This window comes from Trachemys scripta, unplaced genomic scaffold, assembly GCF_013100865.1.
Source record: "Trachemys scripta elegans isolate TJP31775 unplaced genomic scaffold, CAS_Tse_1.0 scaffold_135, whole genome shotgun sequence".
Taxonomy (NCBI): Eukaryota; Metazoa; Chordata; order Testudines; family Emydidae; genus Trachemys; species Trachemys scripta.
This window is the reverse complement of record NW_023260506.1, coordinates 27,631-41,641: the sequence shown is the minus strand read 5'-3', so window position 1 is coordinate 41,641 and position 14,011 is coordinate 27,631. Positions and strand designations below refer to the sequence as shown.

The 14,011-nt window shown below is 54.1% G+C and overlaps 2 protein-coding genes across 2 annotated transcripts in view; both read right to left on the bottom strand.

The window, feature by feature from the left end:
• Window positions 1–7,934, bottom strand: part of LOC117870293 (gametocyte-specific factor 1-like) — a gene marked incomplete at its 3' end in the record, with an annotated part of 23,340 nt that extends 15,406 nt beyond the window's left edge. The window contains exons 1-3 of the mRNA XM_034757390.1: window positions 7,783–7,934; window positions 6,551–6,591; window positions 5,465–5,579 (exon numbers count right to left, since the gene is read on the bottom strand). Of these exons, the coding sequence (XP_034613281.1) occupies window positions 5,465–5,579; window positions 6,551–6,562 (127 nt within the window). The remainder of the gene's footprint in view (window positions 1–5,464; window positions 5,580–6,550; window positions 6,592–7,782) is intronic.
• A 2,293-nt stretch (window positions 7,935–10,227) lies between these two features.
• LOC117870292 (cytochrome P450 4F22-like) lies at window positions 10,228–13,616 on the bottom strand. The gene is given in 4 exon segments (XM_034757389.1): window positions 10,228–10,458; window positions 10,461–10,494; window positions 12,898–13,118; window positions 13,599–13,616. Coding segments are annotated over 4 exon segments (504 nt in total).
• Between the last annotated feature and the right edge of the window lie 395 nt (window positions 13,617–14,011).

Sequence of the window (14,011 nt, the reverse complement as noted above, 5' to 3'; positions counted from 1 at the left end):
AAAAGGAAGGTTGGGGGGGGGGGGGGACATAGGGTGACCAGATCACAGCAGTAAAATAGGACCCGACCCCTCCCCGCTCGGCCCCACCATCACACCCCTCTTCACCCCCTAGGCCCCCGCTGGCTTGCTGTGTCCCTCCTAGGCAGTCTCCCACCCACCACTTGCCTCCTTTCACCTTCTCCCTCCCCTGCCAGAAACCCCCATGCCCGCCCCTAGAACCCCTGCTGGCTCACTGCTTGCCTCTTTGCCCACCCAATCGCCGCTCGCCCCCCCCCCCCCAAGTATAAAGCCTCATTCAAAGACTCAGGGGTCACTATGTTACTGCACACAGCAATCAATCAGTGCAGTTGAAGATAAATCTCTGCATTATGCATTTTTGTATAACTTTTATTTGATTTTGTATTGAACCTTGGTAATGTTATAGCTGGCCCCTAAGGTAGTATAATTAAGGTAAAAGAAAAATGTCTTTTTGCTAGAAGTAGAATAAGATCTTCCCCCCACTTTGTAATCAATTGACCTGTTGAATGAATGAGGTGTGAATGAGGAAGATGTGGAAGGCAGGCACTTCCAGACAGCTGCAACCCTTGGAGAGGGGCTGGGAGCCAGCCAAGGAGAGCTTTGCCCAGGGCTGAGTGGGACAGAGTTTGGGTGCAGGCTCCGGGCTGGGTGCAGGCTCTAGGACAGAGTTTGGGGGCCGGAGAGGGGGCGGTGGGTGCTGGGGGGGAGGGGACTGCCATCACATGTGGCTTCCTTCCTCCCCTGCTGCCCCTCACCATAGCCTCGGTGAGGGATGGGGCTGCCCCTTGCCCAGTGTTTGCAGGAGTGGTGGCTGGGGGGAAAACCAGTCGAACTCTGGTTTTACTCTTTCATTGATGGGTCACTTTAACCCCTTACAAGCCCCTTCCCGCCTCTCTCACCCCCATTTTCTACTGGGCTTGTTTGATCTTTTCGGTGGAGCCAGATGAAAACCACAAACCCCAGAGAGAGCAACAGGCTGGAAGACTAGACTGAACCCACCACCCACCCAGCCTAGTCCATCCCAGAGCCCAGGACTGAGGGCAAATGTCCCCGCACTCCCGGGCCACCTGTTTCCACTCCTGGCCTCTCCTAGCACCGCCAGAGATTCTGTGTGGCTGCATCAGGTGTGATTTCAACTGGACCCCTCCCCCCCCGCTAAATTCACCCCTGTTTTGCGACCACTCTGCACCAAGAGCACCTTCTTTCCCTGCCCTAGAGCTGCTGGATGGCTAGAAAGCTGAGCTGGGTGTTTGCTCGATCCGGAATATTATTGTGCCCCTCCCCCCCCAAAAAACTTAATGTCCAACACAGCTTTGGGGGGGGGAATATTCCTCCCCCCCCAAAGCTGGTCTATTTTATTGTTGCAGGGCAAATGAAGGAGCCAGAGTTTAATGGAAATATTCAGCCCCTACAGTGGTCTTGCAGCAGGGGAAGCAGAGTTGATGGAAAGGGAACTGGTTTGGATAGGAGCCCCCCGTCTCCCTCCTTTGCAAAATAATTTGGGGAAGGGAATCAGATCATTCCGTGCCTCAGTTTCCCCTCTCTCGGGGGAGAAGGGAGAGATAAAAGTCTCAGCCTGCGTGTTGCAGACCTTTCACGTTCTCCCCTCTTGATGTATTTGATTTCCTCCTCCAAACCTCCCTCTCTCTCTCTCACCTGGAATTCACAGCACTAAGTACCGGCTCGGGGCTTTCTTCCTGGGTTACATGATCCCGAGTTTAGTTTTGAAACAGACGCAGGCAGGCACAACTCACTCTCAAACAGCAAACCAACCCAATATTACACACCTATGGGGAATCACAGGGTCAAACACTCACCACCGAAGACCCAGCAGCTGCTAAGGTGAGTGAGGTCCACTGCAGAGATTCCTGTCTCCCACCGGACTGGAAGCCCCCTAGGTGTCTCCTCCAGGTGAGTGCTGGGGGGAGGGGAGGGGAAGGCTGCAAAGCACATGTGCCTTCTTCCCCCCTGCCCCCTCCTGACCTGCAACAGCCGCTGCTGCCTCTGCCTCAGCCGCGTCTCTCCTCGTTGCCTAGCAGCAACAGCTGCTGCTTCCGGGAGAGCCACGGAGCTTTGCTTCAGGCAGGGACACTGCCCGATCTGCGCGGGGCCCTCTTAGGGGCGGGGCCCAATTCAGGGGAATCGGTGGAATCGGCCTAAAGCCGGCCCTGTTTGTATGAATACTTGTGGGCCTCAGGGTTCCCTATGTGTTGCACAAGTATCTAGGCAGTGGGATAAGGGTGAGAGCGCTTTGCAGATACCCCAAGAGGGAAGGTACAAGTGCCATCTAGCTACCTGGGCCCAGACAATGGTTCGACATTCTGTATCCTAGCAACTGATGGCTAGGGCCCATCCTCTGCAAGAGCGAGTCGGAGGAATTAGAGAACGAAGAGGTGGAGGTCAGATGACCGGTTTGCCTGGGCAACAGCATACAGGATGGAGGAGGGGCAACTGGATGTGACAGAGTGAGCTGCTGGAAGCTGGTCGGTCTCCTGGTTTGGGACTCAGGGGGAGAGCCCAGGGCTCTGAGTCTCCTCAAGATGGACTTTGCTTTAACTTCCTGCTTTCTGTGCTAACAAGATTCTGCTCTATGCTGTGTTTCAGATGACTAATAAACCCTTCTGTTTGACACCGCTGGCTGAGAGTCACTCCTGACTGGCGAAGTCTGGGGTGCATGGCCCCTTTGAGGGGCATGTAAGGTTTCCCCAGGTGTTCTAGTCAGGTGGACTCGCTGCAGGGAGTTTACGGCATGAAACAGGGATGCTGAATGCTCAGAGATCAGACCCAGGAGGAGCTGAAGCGCAGGAGGCTCGTCCTAGTGAGTGTGCGCCCCGAGGGGTAGTCACACTACAAGAGGGTCTTGTCTGAGGGCTAGTCTACATTACTGCGCTGTTGTAGTGAGTCTGGTGAAAACGCACTATGCTGACCGGAGAGCGCTCTCCCGTCAGCATAATTACTCCACCTCACTAAGAGGCGGAAGCTATGACAGCAGGAGAGTGTCCCCCACTGACTTAGCACTGGTGTGGACAGCTCAGGTGGTGCGTTGCTCAGGGGGGTGGCTTTTTCACATCCATGACCGACATAAGTTACATCAACTTAAGTGGTAGTGTAGACAAGCCCTGAACTTCATTCAGTGGTTCCAGACCACCAAGCCTGTGCACCCATGAATTACCGGGGGGGGGGGGGGGGGGGGGGGGGGGGGGGGGGAGGAGTCCCCAATGCATCAAACCAGCGCCATGTGCCAGGCTAGGCCTCTGAAGAGGGCAGCTCCCTTACCTGACCATGGTACTAACTAGGGCTGTATAATAATCACAATTAACTCATGCGATTAACTTAAAACCTCCCCCCTCACAAAAAACCCCCACACAATTAGCCAGCATCGCAAGGTATTTACATGCCAGATATGCTAAACATTCATATGCCCCTTCGTGCTTCAGCCACCATTCCAGAGGTCATGCTTCCATGCTTATGACACGTTAAAAAAATAATGTGTTAAATAATTTGACACTGAACTCCTTGGGGGAGAATTGTATGTCTCCTTCCCTGTTTTACCCACATTTTGTCATATATTTTATGTTATAGCAGCCTAGGATGATGACCCAGCACATGTTAATTTTAAGAACACTTTTTAAACTACAGATTTGACAAAATGCAAAGAAGGTACAAATGTGAGATCTCTAAAGATAGCTACAGTACTCGACCGAAGGTTTAAGAATCTGAAGTGCCTTCCAAAATCTGAGAGGGATGAGGTGTGGAGCATGCTTTCAAAAGTCTTAAAAGAACAATATTCCAACGTGTAAACTACAGAACCCGAACCACCAAAAAAGAAAATCAACCTTCTGCTGGTGGCATCTGACTTAGATTATGAAAGCGAACATGCGTTGGGCCACACCGCTTTGGATCGTTATTGAGCAGAACTTGTCATCAGCATGGACACATGTCCTCTGGAATGGTGGTTGAAGCCTGAAGGGACATATGAATCTTTAGTGCATCTGGCATGTAAATACCTTGCTTCACCGACTATAACAGTGCTATGTGAATGCCTGTTCTCACTTTCAGGTGACATTGTAAACAAGAAGTGGGCAGCATTATCTCCTGCAAATGTAAACAAACTTGTTTATCTTAGCTATCGTCTGAACAAGAAGTAAGACCGACTACTTGTAGGCTCTAAAGTTTTACATTGTTTTGTTTTAGAATGCAATTTTTTTTGTACATAATTCTACATTTGTAAGTTCAACTTTCATGATAAAGAGATTGTACTATATTATTAGTATTACATGAATTGAAAAATACTATTTCTTTTTTTTTTTTACAGTGTAAACATTTGTAATAAAAATAAATATAAGTGTGCACTGTACACTTTGTATTCTGTGTTGTAATTGAAATAAATATATTTGAAAATGTAGAAAACATCCACAAATATTTAAATAAATAGTATTCTATTATTGTTTAATCGTGCGATTAAACTGTTTAATTGTTTGACAGCCTAGTACTATCAGGATATTAACCAAGTTGCGTCTGTAGCCAAACACATTTTGGAGCCAGCCACTGCTAATAAAGTCAATTATTAATTGTGGCACGGAGAGGGCCTTAATAAGAACAGTCACTTTACTGGGACGATCCCCAGGAATCTGATTTAGGCCCTGTCTGCACCAGACGTGACTGTAGTTTTGTAACCAGTTTGTACCACACACAGCAAATCTGATCTGCTAGTTGGATCGTCCATTTCTCTAGACCACAGACATAGTCCACTAGCTCAATGTGGGAACCCACAAACCATGACGCACATGGTGGAGGACTGCAAAATGACAACTTCCTGCATGCCTTGAACATTACTGATAAGAACGCTGTGACTTGGCCAGATTGCATACGCTAAATAAATAAAATGAACCACACACAGCTGAGTTACGCACTCACTCCAGCCTTCCTGGCTCACAAAGGTTGGGGCATGGTGTTGCGTGTCTGCACTCAATATGCTGCCTAGAAGCGTTTGTCTCAATACACCCAGTCACCCACCCAGCAACTACATATTACCCAAGCAGTCTCACACCCACCTTGCAAAACCTAGGTATGGTTTCTTGCTGTGATATTGACCCACATCATCCTTTATTGCCTCTAAAGTTTGTGTGGTTTTGAACTGCAAGAAGACCACTGCACCTGATTTTGGATCCCAGAATGAAAGAATTTGTGAATCGCTGCTCTAGCACACAGACGCATATATCCACCAAACTTAATGCCTAGAGTGGAAAGTTACTTCCCTACAAGCCACTCCCTCCTTTAACCAAGTTTAAGATACTTTAATACTTTCAAAGATCTAAGCTGTCTCTCACTGTATCTTTGCAGGAACCATGAATAGAATCATAGAATTGTAGGACTGGAAGGGACCTCCAGAGGTCATCTAGTCCAGGCCCCTAAATGAATGTTACAAGCCAGCAAAGAAACTTACCATAGTTGTCTTCTAAATCCCTTTTATTGATGCTGAAAGAACGCTGACTGAAGTTTCGCTGGAGGATCCTTTGAGCCAGTCTTGGAGTGTCATTCTCCTCCTCAAAATATCTACCCTTTAGACCAAAAATGAGGAGATTCACAGATTTCTAAGTAGGGTGACCAGATGTCCTGATATTTAGGTGTTTGTCCCGCGTCTCGACCGATCTTTGGTTGGGACGCAATTTGTCCTGGCAGCACACGGCTTTTTTTTTTTTTTTTGCTCTGCCAAAGGCCCCCCCCCCCCCCCCCCCCCCCCGCTTCCTGATATATTCCTGCCAGAAGAGACAGTTATGATCATCTAGGAGTGGTTTTCAACCTGTGATCCGCAGACCCCTAGGGGTCCACAGACTATAGCTAGGATTTCCAAAGGGGTCCTGCACCTCTGTTTGAAATTTTTTAAAGAGTCCGCAAATGAAAAAAAGTTGAAAACTACTGATCTAGGCTGACCTTTTGTATAACACAAGGCATAGGACTGCCCTGAATTAATTCCCGTTTGACCTAGAGCAAATCCTTTAGAAAGGTATCCAATCTTTATTTCAAAAATTTGATGGAGAATCTACCACAACAGTTGGTAATTTTTCCAATTCTCCCTCACTGTTAAAAATAAACTTTATTTCCATTCTGAATTTTTCTAGCTTCAACTTCTAGGCACTGGAAATAACTTGAAAGTTATTTCAATTTATCCATCACAGCTACTAAGGGTCAAAGATCAACTGCAGGACAGTAGCCAGTAGACTTTACATCTATGCTATGTATGCATAGGATACAAGCTTACTCTTGGTGGCCCACGTATAATTTAGGGTACCGGGAATCTCATGTTCTTCTGCTCCACAGAGAAAGATTTCCTCCAAGATGCTAAAATCCAAAGATTTTTTGACTGAAACATCCTCTTTGACCAATACATTTACGAGGTTTAAAAGAACCAGTTCCCAAGACAAATTAAGCCATGTATTTTGGGAGTTCAGTAATCTTTTCTTATACTCACTTCAGTGCTCTATCCCTGAGCCCCTCCACCTGCCTGACAGGTCAACACTTTTACACCTACCTTGTGGCTCATGATCTGTATGAAGAACTTTGTTCCTAATGCTTTAGTTAAAAAAAAAAAAAAAAAAAACACACAAAGGGTTAGATTCTCTCCAGTCTTCACTGCAATTTATACAATTTGAATACATCAGTCATCTAAAAAATCCTTCCCCACAAGATTATAAATCTAAATAAGACAGAATTTGAAGGACTGCAGATTTAGTTGCCCACCAGAAAATATGGTTGTTGCTTTAAAAAAAAAAAAAGCCAAAATGAGATGCCTAATAAAATTGGCACATATGGGCCAAGCGTGTCAGCTGCGTATCCCTCTCTCAAGGGTGAACTGCAGATCTGACCAGCACCAATAATTTTGGAGGTGCCTTTGACAAACTGGCACGGTCTGACCTAGGACACCCCAGCGAGGGCACTGGTATGTCCTTCCCCACCTGCCCCCAGTGCACTATGGGGGGCATGTGGCAGCCAAAGGACACTGAAGGGGGCACAGACCATAGCCTGGGGTCTGGGGCGGCGCAGTGCGAGGCTGAGTCGTGGGCAGCCAGTGACCCGGGCACTCACACCGCGAGCCGAGGCGCTGGCAACACGATCCCACCGGCCCCTGGCTCGGCGCAGGCTCGCAGCGCCCCGCACAGCCGGGACCAGGCAGGGGCACGGCAGCCGGTGTCAGCCCCGGAGCCGGCAGCAGCAGGGCCCTAGCCCAGCCCCGCCCACGGGAGGGACAAGCGGGGTGGTCCCCCAACCACCGGCACCTAACGAGAGAGACGAGCTCCCCGGACCTGGCTGGGGGCACCTGAGGAAAGTGTGTGCGGGGAAAGCTAGGCCCCACGGCCCCGGCCCGGCCGTGCTGAGGGGAACGGGGCGTGAGCCGCTACCCAGCAGACTTTGCGCCGAACCAGCGCGTGGCCTTAGTGCGAAGGCGGCTCCGGAGCAGCCACTGCGAAACTCCTCCCTTCGCCAGCGCGAGACCACAACGAGGTTCTAACCCTCCCCCCCCCTTTCGGGCATCATAATGAGGCTGCTGAAGTCACCCCTCCCAGCTGAAGGGGCGGGGCTAGCCGGGCAGCGCAGGGAGGGGTGGGCTGTGAGGGAGGTGCTGGGTCACTCTGCGCTGGGCTTAGTAGCGCGCACTGGGCTTGGGCTTGGGCTTGGAATGGAGCAGGTAGGGTGACCAGACGTCCCGACTTTGTCCCGATATCGGGGACCCTCTGGTGGAGGACGCAAGCCGGCACCACTCACTTCTTCTTCCTGGGCCCTGAGGCAACTCAGCTGAACTCCCAGCGCCTGCCCGCCCAGTGCTGCAGCCCCACTCCCCAGGCACGCACAGAGACGGCGAGGAGGTCTCCACTGTGTCTGCAGGGGCGGGGCTTGTAGGTTCCGGCAGCGAGCCCCCCTCCACCCGACCCGACCCGACCCAGCCAGAGGGACGGGACCTGCCTGCTGGATGCTCCCTGGGAGCTGCTCCAGGTAAGGCTAGCACTGCCTGGGACTCATCTGGCCCCCTGACAGGTCCCTGTGGCGGGGGGGGCTCTGCGTGCTGCCCCCTTCCCTCCCCGAGGTGGGAGGTGGAGACGGAGTGGAGGCAAGCTGGTGGGGGGCGGGGCGTGGAGCTGCCGGTGGGTTCTCCGTTTTTCCTGTGCTCTAGCAGTTTTTTTGTTTTGCTCCGCCGCCCGCTTGTTTTTTTTTTTTTTTCCTCCGCCACCGGCTTGTGTTTTTTTTTTTTTTTCTCTGTTCCCCCCCGCCCCCCCATATTTGACCTCTGTCATCTGGTCACCCTAGGAGCAGGGCGTGTTGGGAGGGGGGATGCAGGATGGGAGTGTGGCTAAGGGGTCACGGTGCATGCTGGGACAGCAGTGGCGGCAGGGGGTGCAATGCAGCCTGGATGGGAGAGCAGTGCATGCTGGGACTGCACCCTGAATTGGGGCAGTGCATCTTGGGAACATGGCTAAGAGGTGGAGCAGTGTATGGTGGGACAGCAACTGAGGGGGGAGCAGTGCATGCTGGGAGTGCAGTTTGAGGGCCAGGGAGCTGTGTATGCTTAGGGTTGCCAATTTTCTAATCACACAAAACCACACACCCTAGCCCTGCCCCTTCCCTGAGACCCTGCCCTCCCACTACATTCCCCCTCCCTTGGTGGCTCGCTCTTACCCCCCCACACACTCACTTTCACTGAGCTGCGGCAGGGGGTTGGGGTGCAGGAGGGAGTGAGGGCTCTAATTGGGGGTGCAGGCTCCAGGGTGGGGCCAGAAATTATGGGTTTAGGTTGTGGGAGGGGGCTCCAGGCTGCGGCAGGGAGTTGGGGTGCAGGAGGGAGTGAGGGTTCTGGCTGGGGTGGGGCTGGGGATGAGGGGTTTGGGGTGTAGGAGGGGGCTCCAGGCTGGGGAGTGGGGCTGAGGGATTCAGCATGTGGGATGGGTCTGCATCTTGAGGCAAGGGGTTGGGGTGCAGAGTGCGTGAGGGCTTCAGCTGGCGGTACAGGCTCTGGGGTGGGGCCAGGGATGAGGGGTTTGGGGTGCAGGAGGGGGTTCTGGGTTTGTGGGCGGGGCTGGGGCAGGGGCTTGGGGTTGGGGCACAGGCTTACCTCAGGTGGCTCCCAGTCAGTGGCGCAGTGGGGCTAAGGCAGGCTGCCTGCCTGTCCTTGCTCTGCACTGCACCCAGGAAGTGGCCAGCAGCAGGTCCAGTTCTTAGGCGGGGGGCCAGGACTCTCTGTGTGCTGCTCTCACATGCAGGCACTGCCCCACCAGCTCCCGTTGGCCGTAGTTCCCGACCAATTGGAGTGTGGAGCTGATGCTCGGGGTGGGGGCAGCGCACGGAGCCCCCCTGCCTAGGAGCTGGACCTGCTGGTCACTTCTGGGGCACAGCGCAGTGCCAGGACATGTAGGGACTAGTCTGCTTTAGACCTGCAGTACTGCCAACTGGACTTTCAACAGCCCGGTTGGCGGTGCTGACTGTAGCTGCCAGGGTCCCTTTTCAACTGGGTGTTCCGGTCAAAAAACGGATGTCTGGCAACCCTATGTATGCTGGGAGTGTGGTCAAGTAGGGAGGGGTGTATGCTCATGAGCTATGGGCTGCCCTGCTTAGACTAAGCTGCCCGGCACATGCTGGGGCCTCTGGAAGATGTCACTTCAGTACCATGACGTGCTTTTGCTCTGAAACATGACTGTCTAAAAATGGCCTCTCCTTAGCTGGCCTGCTGTGTGTGTGTGTGTATTGGAATCAGAGCTGTGACTGTAGTGACAAAAATGAGAAGGGGGAGGATTTGTTGCATTTTGCTCCCTCCAGCCAAACACAAACTGATTGTGTGTAGAGCCTGGGAGGATGGGACATCTCTGGGTGAAGTGAGCTAGGCCATCTCCCCTCCCCCCAGCCCAGGGAAAGAGGCAGCCCCTGCCCTGCCCCACAACCCCAGGTCCCAAGGTGGGCTCCCCCTCCCCCCATGCCCAGCCTGGCTCTGGTGTTAGAGCTCCCCAGAGGTGCTGGTCCCATGTCGTCAAGTGCAGTTCATATTGCTCCACACTGAGCATGCTGGGAAGACAGCTTTGGGGAGTCTGGTGTGACAGACATCACACAGCACCTTCCACCTGGCAACGAGCCACCACACTCCCGAGGGCAGGGCCTCCTGTTGTTACCTTGGCCAATAGCAGGACATTAGTGACCTCCCTATGGGGCAGGCCCCCCACTGCGTTACCTTGGCCAGGAGCAGGATGTCAATGAATCCACAGTCTTGCCCTGCTTGGATTTGAGACAGGCCGTCCTGCCCAGGCAGCTCAGGGCCTGGTGGCGCCACTGCACCACGTTGGCTGTGAAGCGGTGCACGGTGTCACAAGCGCGCTGGAAGCGCCGCTCATCGGGCGTCAGGTGGTACAGGAGGTCCCAGTGCAGGAGCAGGCGTCGCACCACCAGGGAGCTGAGCTGAGCTCTAGGATGGCCGCAATGTAGTCACTAGGCATCCTGCAACACAAGAAAGCCAGAATGTGACAGGCTGGGCGGGGCCCTGATCAGAGCTGGGGGATCTCAGGGGGGCTGGGCCTTGCAACAGAGCGATCATGTGATCTCCCAGCCACGGGATCTCCAGGCCGGCCGGCGGGGAGGGGACTGAGCTCGGGTGTCTCTGGCGGCTGCTGTGGCTCAGCCAGTGTGGGACTGTGACGCACAACCGGAAAGCGTTAAGCATCCTGCAGGATAAATGACTCAAATTCAGCCCTTAAAATCGTATGGGGAGATAATGTTTGTGGTTTTGTGTATTTACGTATTTATTGATAGAGGTCAATGATGTCATCAAACAGTCCCTGTCTATGCTGTATTCTGTTAATTCAGAGATCAAAAGAACATCTTAGCATTTAAATGAATTGTAAACGCAGGATATCATCACTGTATTCATCTCTCTTTGAAATGTATAGCCAATCATCTGCCAATGGTGGAAAAACAGGCAACTGCCTTATGTTAATTCAGGTAGCTAATTACCGGTGATGGACCTACTTCAAAGTGGCTCTGATTGCCTATTGTTGGCCTAAGGACTCGGACCTGTCCAAGAAGGCCTGGAGTTGTATCAAAGACCGTTGGATCCTGAGCCTGTTTATCTCAGATCTGCTTGAGGCTTCATGCAGGGGAAGCCTAAGTCACAAGGTCTGAGATCCCAGGTCTGACAGGACCGCCCTGAATATGAACATTGGACTGTAACCTATGGGCTATTTCTGAAAGAACTCTTTGCATCTACAAAGCTCAACATCTCTGCTATAAATCTGACCCTCAAGAATGATACTCATGTCTGTATGTATACCGTTCTTTTAACCAATTCTCTCTTTTCTGATTTTAATAAATTTGACTTGAGTTAATAAGAATTGGCTGTAAGAGTGTATTTGAGTAAGATCTGGAATATTCATTAACCCGGGAGGTAACGTGTCCGATCCTTTGGGATTGGTAGAACCTTTTCTGCTATATGATGAATAAGATTTTCATTGATCCTCATCATATTTGACTTGGGTGTCTGGGTGGAGGCCTGGGGCTGGGCTGCTTTAAGGGAACTGTGCTGTTGACTTCTGAGTAGCCAGTGAGGTACAACAGAAGCTGTTTTGTGTTGACTTGGTAAATCTAAGTATTGGAATATCCACCAGCTTGGGGGCTTGTCTGCTCATTCTTTGCAGTTCACCCCAATTGAGTGACCTCAGTTGGCTCCCCTGGAACCCGAGTCACAGGGACCATAAAGAGCCCCAGACACGAGGGGGGAGGGGCAGCATGGCCCAGACAGGCCCAAGGAGCCCCCAGGCTAGCGCAGCCTGTTCCCTGGGTGCACCGTGGGGTCTGGGGTGTCAGGGGGCCCCATAATCATGGGGCAGCAATGGCAGCGGGGCATGGGGGATTGGTCATTCAGCGGGTGCCTGTGGGGGATGGGTGGTGTTCAGGGCACCTCAGTTGGGCCTGGCAGGGATGGAGAAGTGCCCCTCCCCCTCAGCTGGACCGAATGAACGTGGGTTTGGCGGGAGCCGATCTCGGACTCCTCCCCAGAGCAGGCTGATGGGCTGGGACGTCCTGGTATGAGCAAGTCCTGCCTGGGTTCCCCAGGGTCGCGGGTTACCTCACTGCGGTAGAGGTGGGAACTGACTTCCTGCCTGGCAGGAAACCAGCCACTTCCCCTATCGCTGCCAGGTGAGGCTGGCCCAGCCCTCACTCCCATTTCTGGCAATGGGGTCCGCTCTGAACTCGCAGGTGGCAGGGTTCCATGGTGGGGAGCCAATGTGCCGGGGCCCGCCTGCACCAGCAGGTCCCGCAGCCAGCCCAGGGCTGCCTACACTAATGTGCAGTAAAACAGGTACAAGCTGCAGACGAGGGCCCTGCAGTACATGTATAAACTGGGGGCAGGAGGGTTCTGGGGGGACAGGACTGAGGTGAGGAGCTTCCTGGCAGCGAGATGCATGCGACAGCAGGATCATCCCCAAGAGAAGCACAGCACAGCCATGCTGACCCCACAGGCGTTAGCAGACAGATCAGTGAATGGAAGCACCAAGCACCAGCCTCTGTACAGTGAGCGGAAGGAGCTCCACCCCCAGTGCTGACCAGGGCCCGGTGCAACCACTAGGGGGAGACACACTCAGGTGCCCTTAGCCAGTGTGCTACAGCAACCTCCCGACTCACCTTGCCCAGTAGGCCCGCTGCCCCTGCCCAGGCCTGCAGTAACACCCTCCCCTCCCTGGGGCTGGGATCTCCAGTTCAGGGACCCATTCCGTGAATCTGGACGGGCTCACTGGGGCCAGGCCAGGAAGGGAGGGACCCTGCAGCCCATTCTCCCCACTCTGACCTCCCCCCATGAGGGTCAGCGTGGGGCCCTGCTGGGGGAGCTGCCCCCCTGTCACTCACTCCTGGCAGTTGCTGTTGTAGCTGAAGACACATTTCTGCAGACTGTCCAGGGTCATGAGGCTGACCTGTCCAAACATGTCCAGGGAGGTGGAGCCTGACGCCATCAGCTGGCGCCACTTGGCCTGTGAGAGAACAGTGCCTGTGAGAGCCGTGCCCGAGCAGCTGCCCGCAGGGACAGCCCTGCAGAGCCCAGTGCCCACGCAGTGCGGGTGGGCCAGCGTCTGAGACAGGCAAGCAGACGGGGAGGAGGTTAGTGGACTGGTGCAGTGACAGGGCTGGGCATGCGGTGGGGGCAGGTGGAAGAGCAGTGGGCAGGGTATCGGTGCAGGGCCAGGAGCACAGCATAGTGATGGTGCAGCATATTCCATTGGGTGTGGGGAGGTAGGGGTGAGGGCAGGGTGCTGGTGCAGCATAATCCACGGGAGGAGGGCACTAGTGCAGCATGTGTCATGGAGGGAGGGTCACCGTCAGGCTAGGGGTGGCAAGGTGCAGTGCAGCTTGTGCGGCAGGTGGGCAGGCTGGCAGGTGGCAGGTCAGCGTGTGCCATGGAGGGAGGGTACATGGGCAGGCTGGGGGTTGGCAGGGTGCCAGGGGAGTGTGTGTCGTGGGGAGTGGGTCACGGGCAGTCTGGAAGGTGGCAGGGTGCCAGGGCAGTGTGTGCTGTGTGGGGAGGGTCCCAGGCATCTGGGGGTGGCAGGTACCAGGGCAGTGTATGCCATGGCGGGAGGGTACATGGACAGGCTGGTGGGTGCCAGGGAAGTGGGTACCATGGGGGGAGGGTCACAGGCAGGCTGGGAGTGGCAGGGTGCCAGGGCAGTGTGTGCCATGCGGGGAGGGTACATGGGCAGGCTGGCGGGTGGCAGGGTGCCAGGGCAGTATGTGCCATGCGGGGACGGTCCATGGGCTGGCTGGCGGGGGGCAGGGTGCCAGGGCAGTGTGCGCCATGTGGGGAGGGTACATGGGCAGGGGGCAGGGTGCCAGGGCAGTGTCTGCTGTGTAGGGAAGGTACATGGGCAGGCTGGGGGTGGCAGGTGGCAGGGCAGCGTGTGCCGTGGGGGGAAGGTCATGGGCAGGCTGGCAGGGGGCAGGGTGCCAGGGCAGTGTTTGCCGTGGG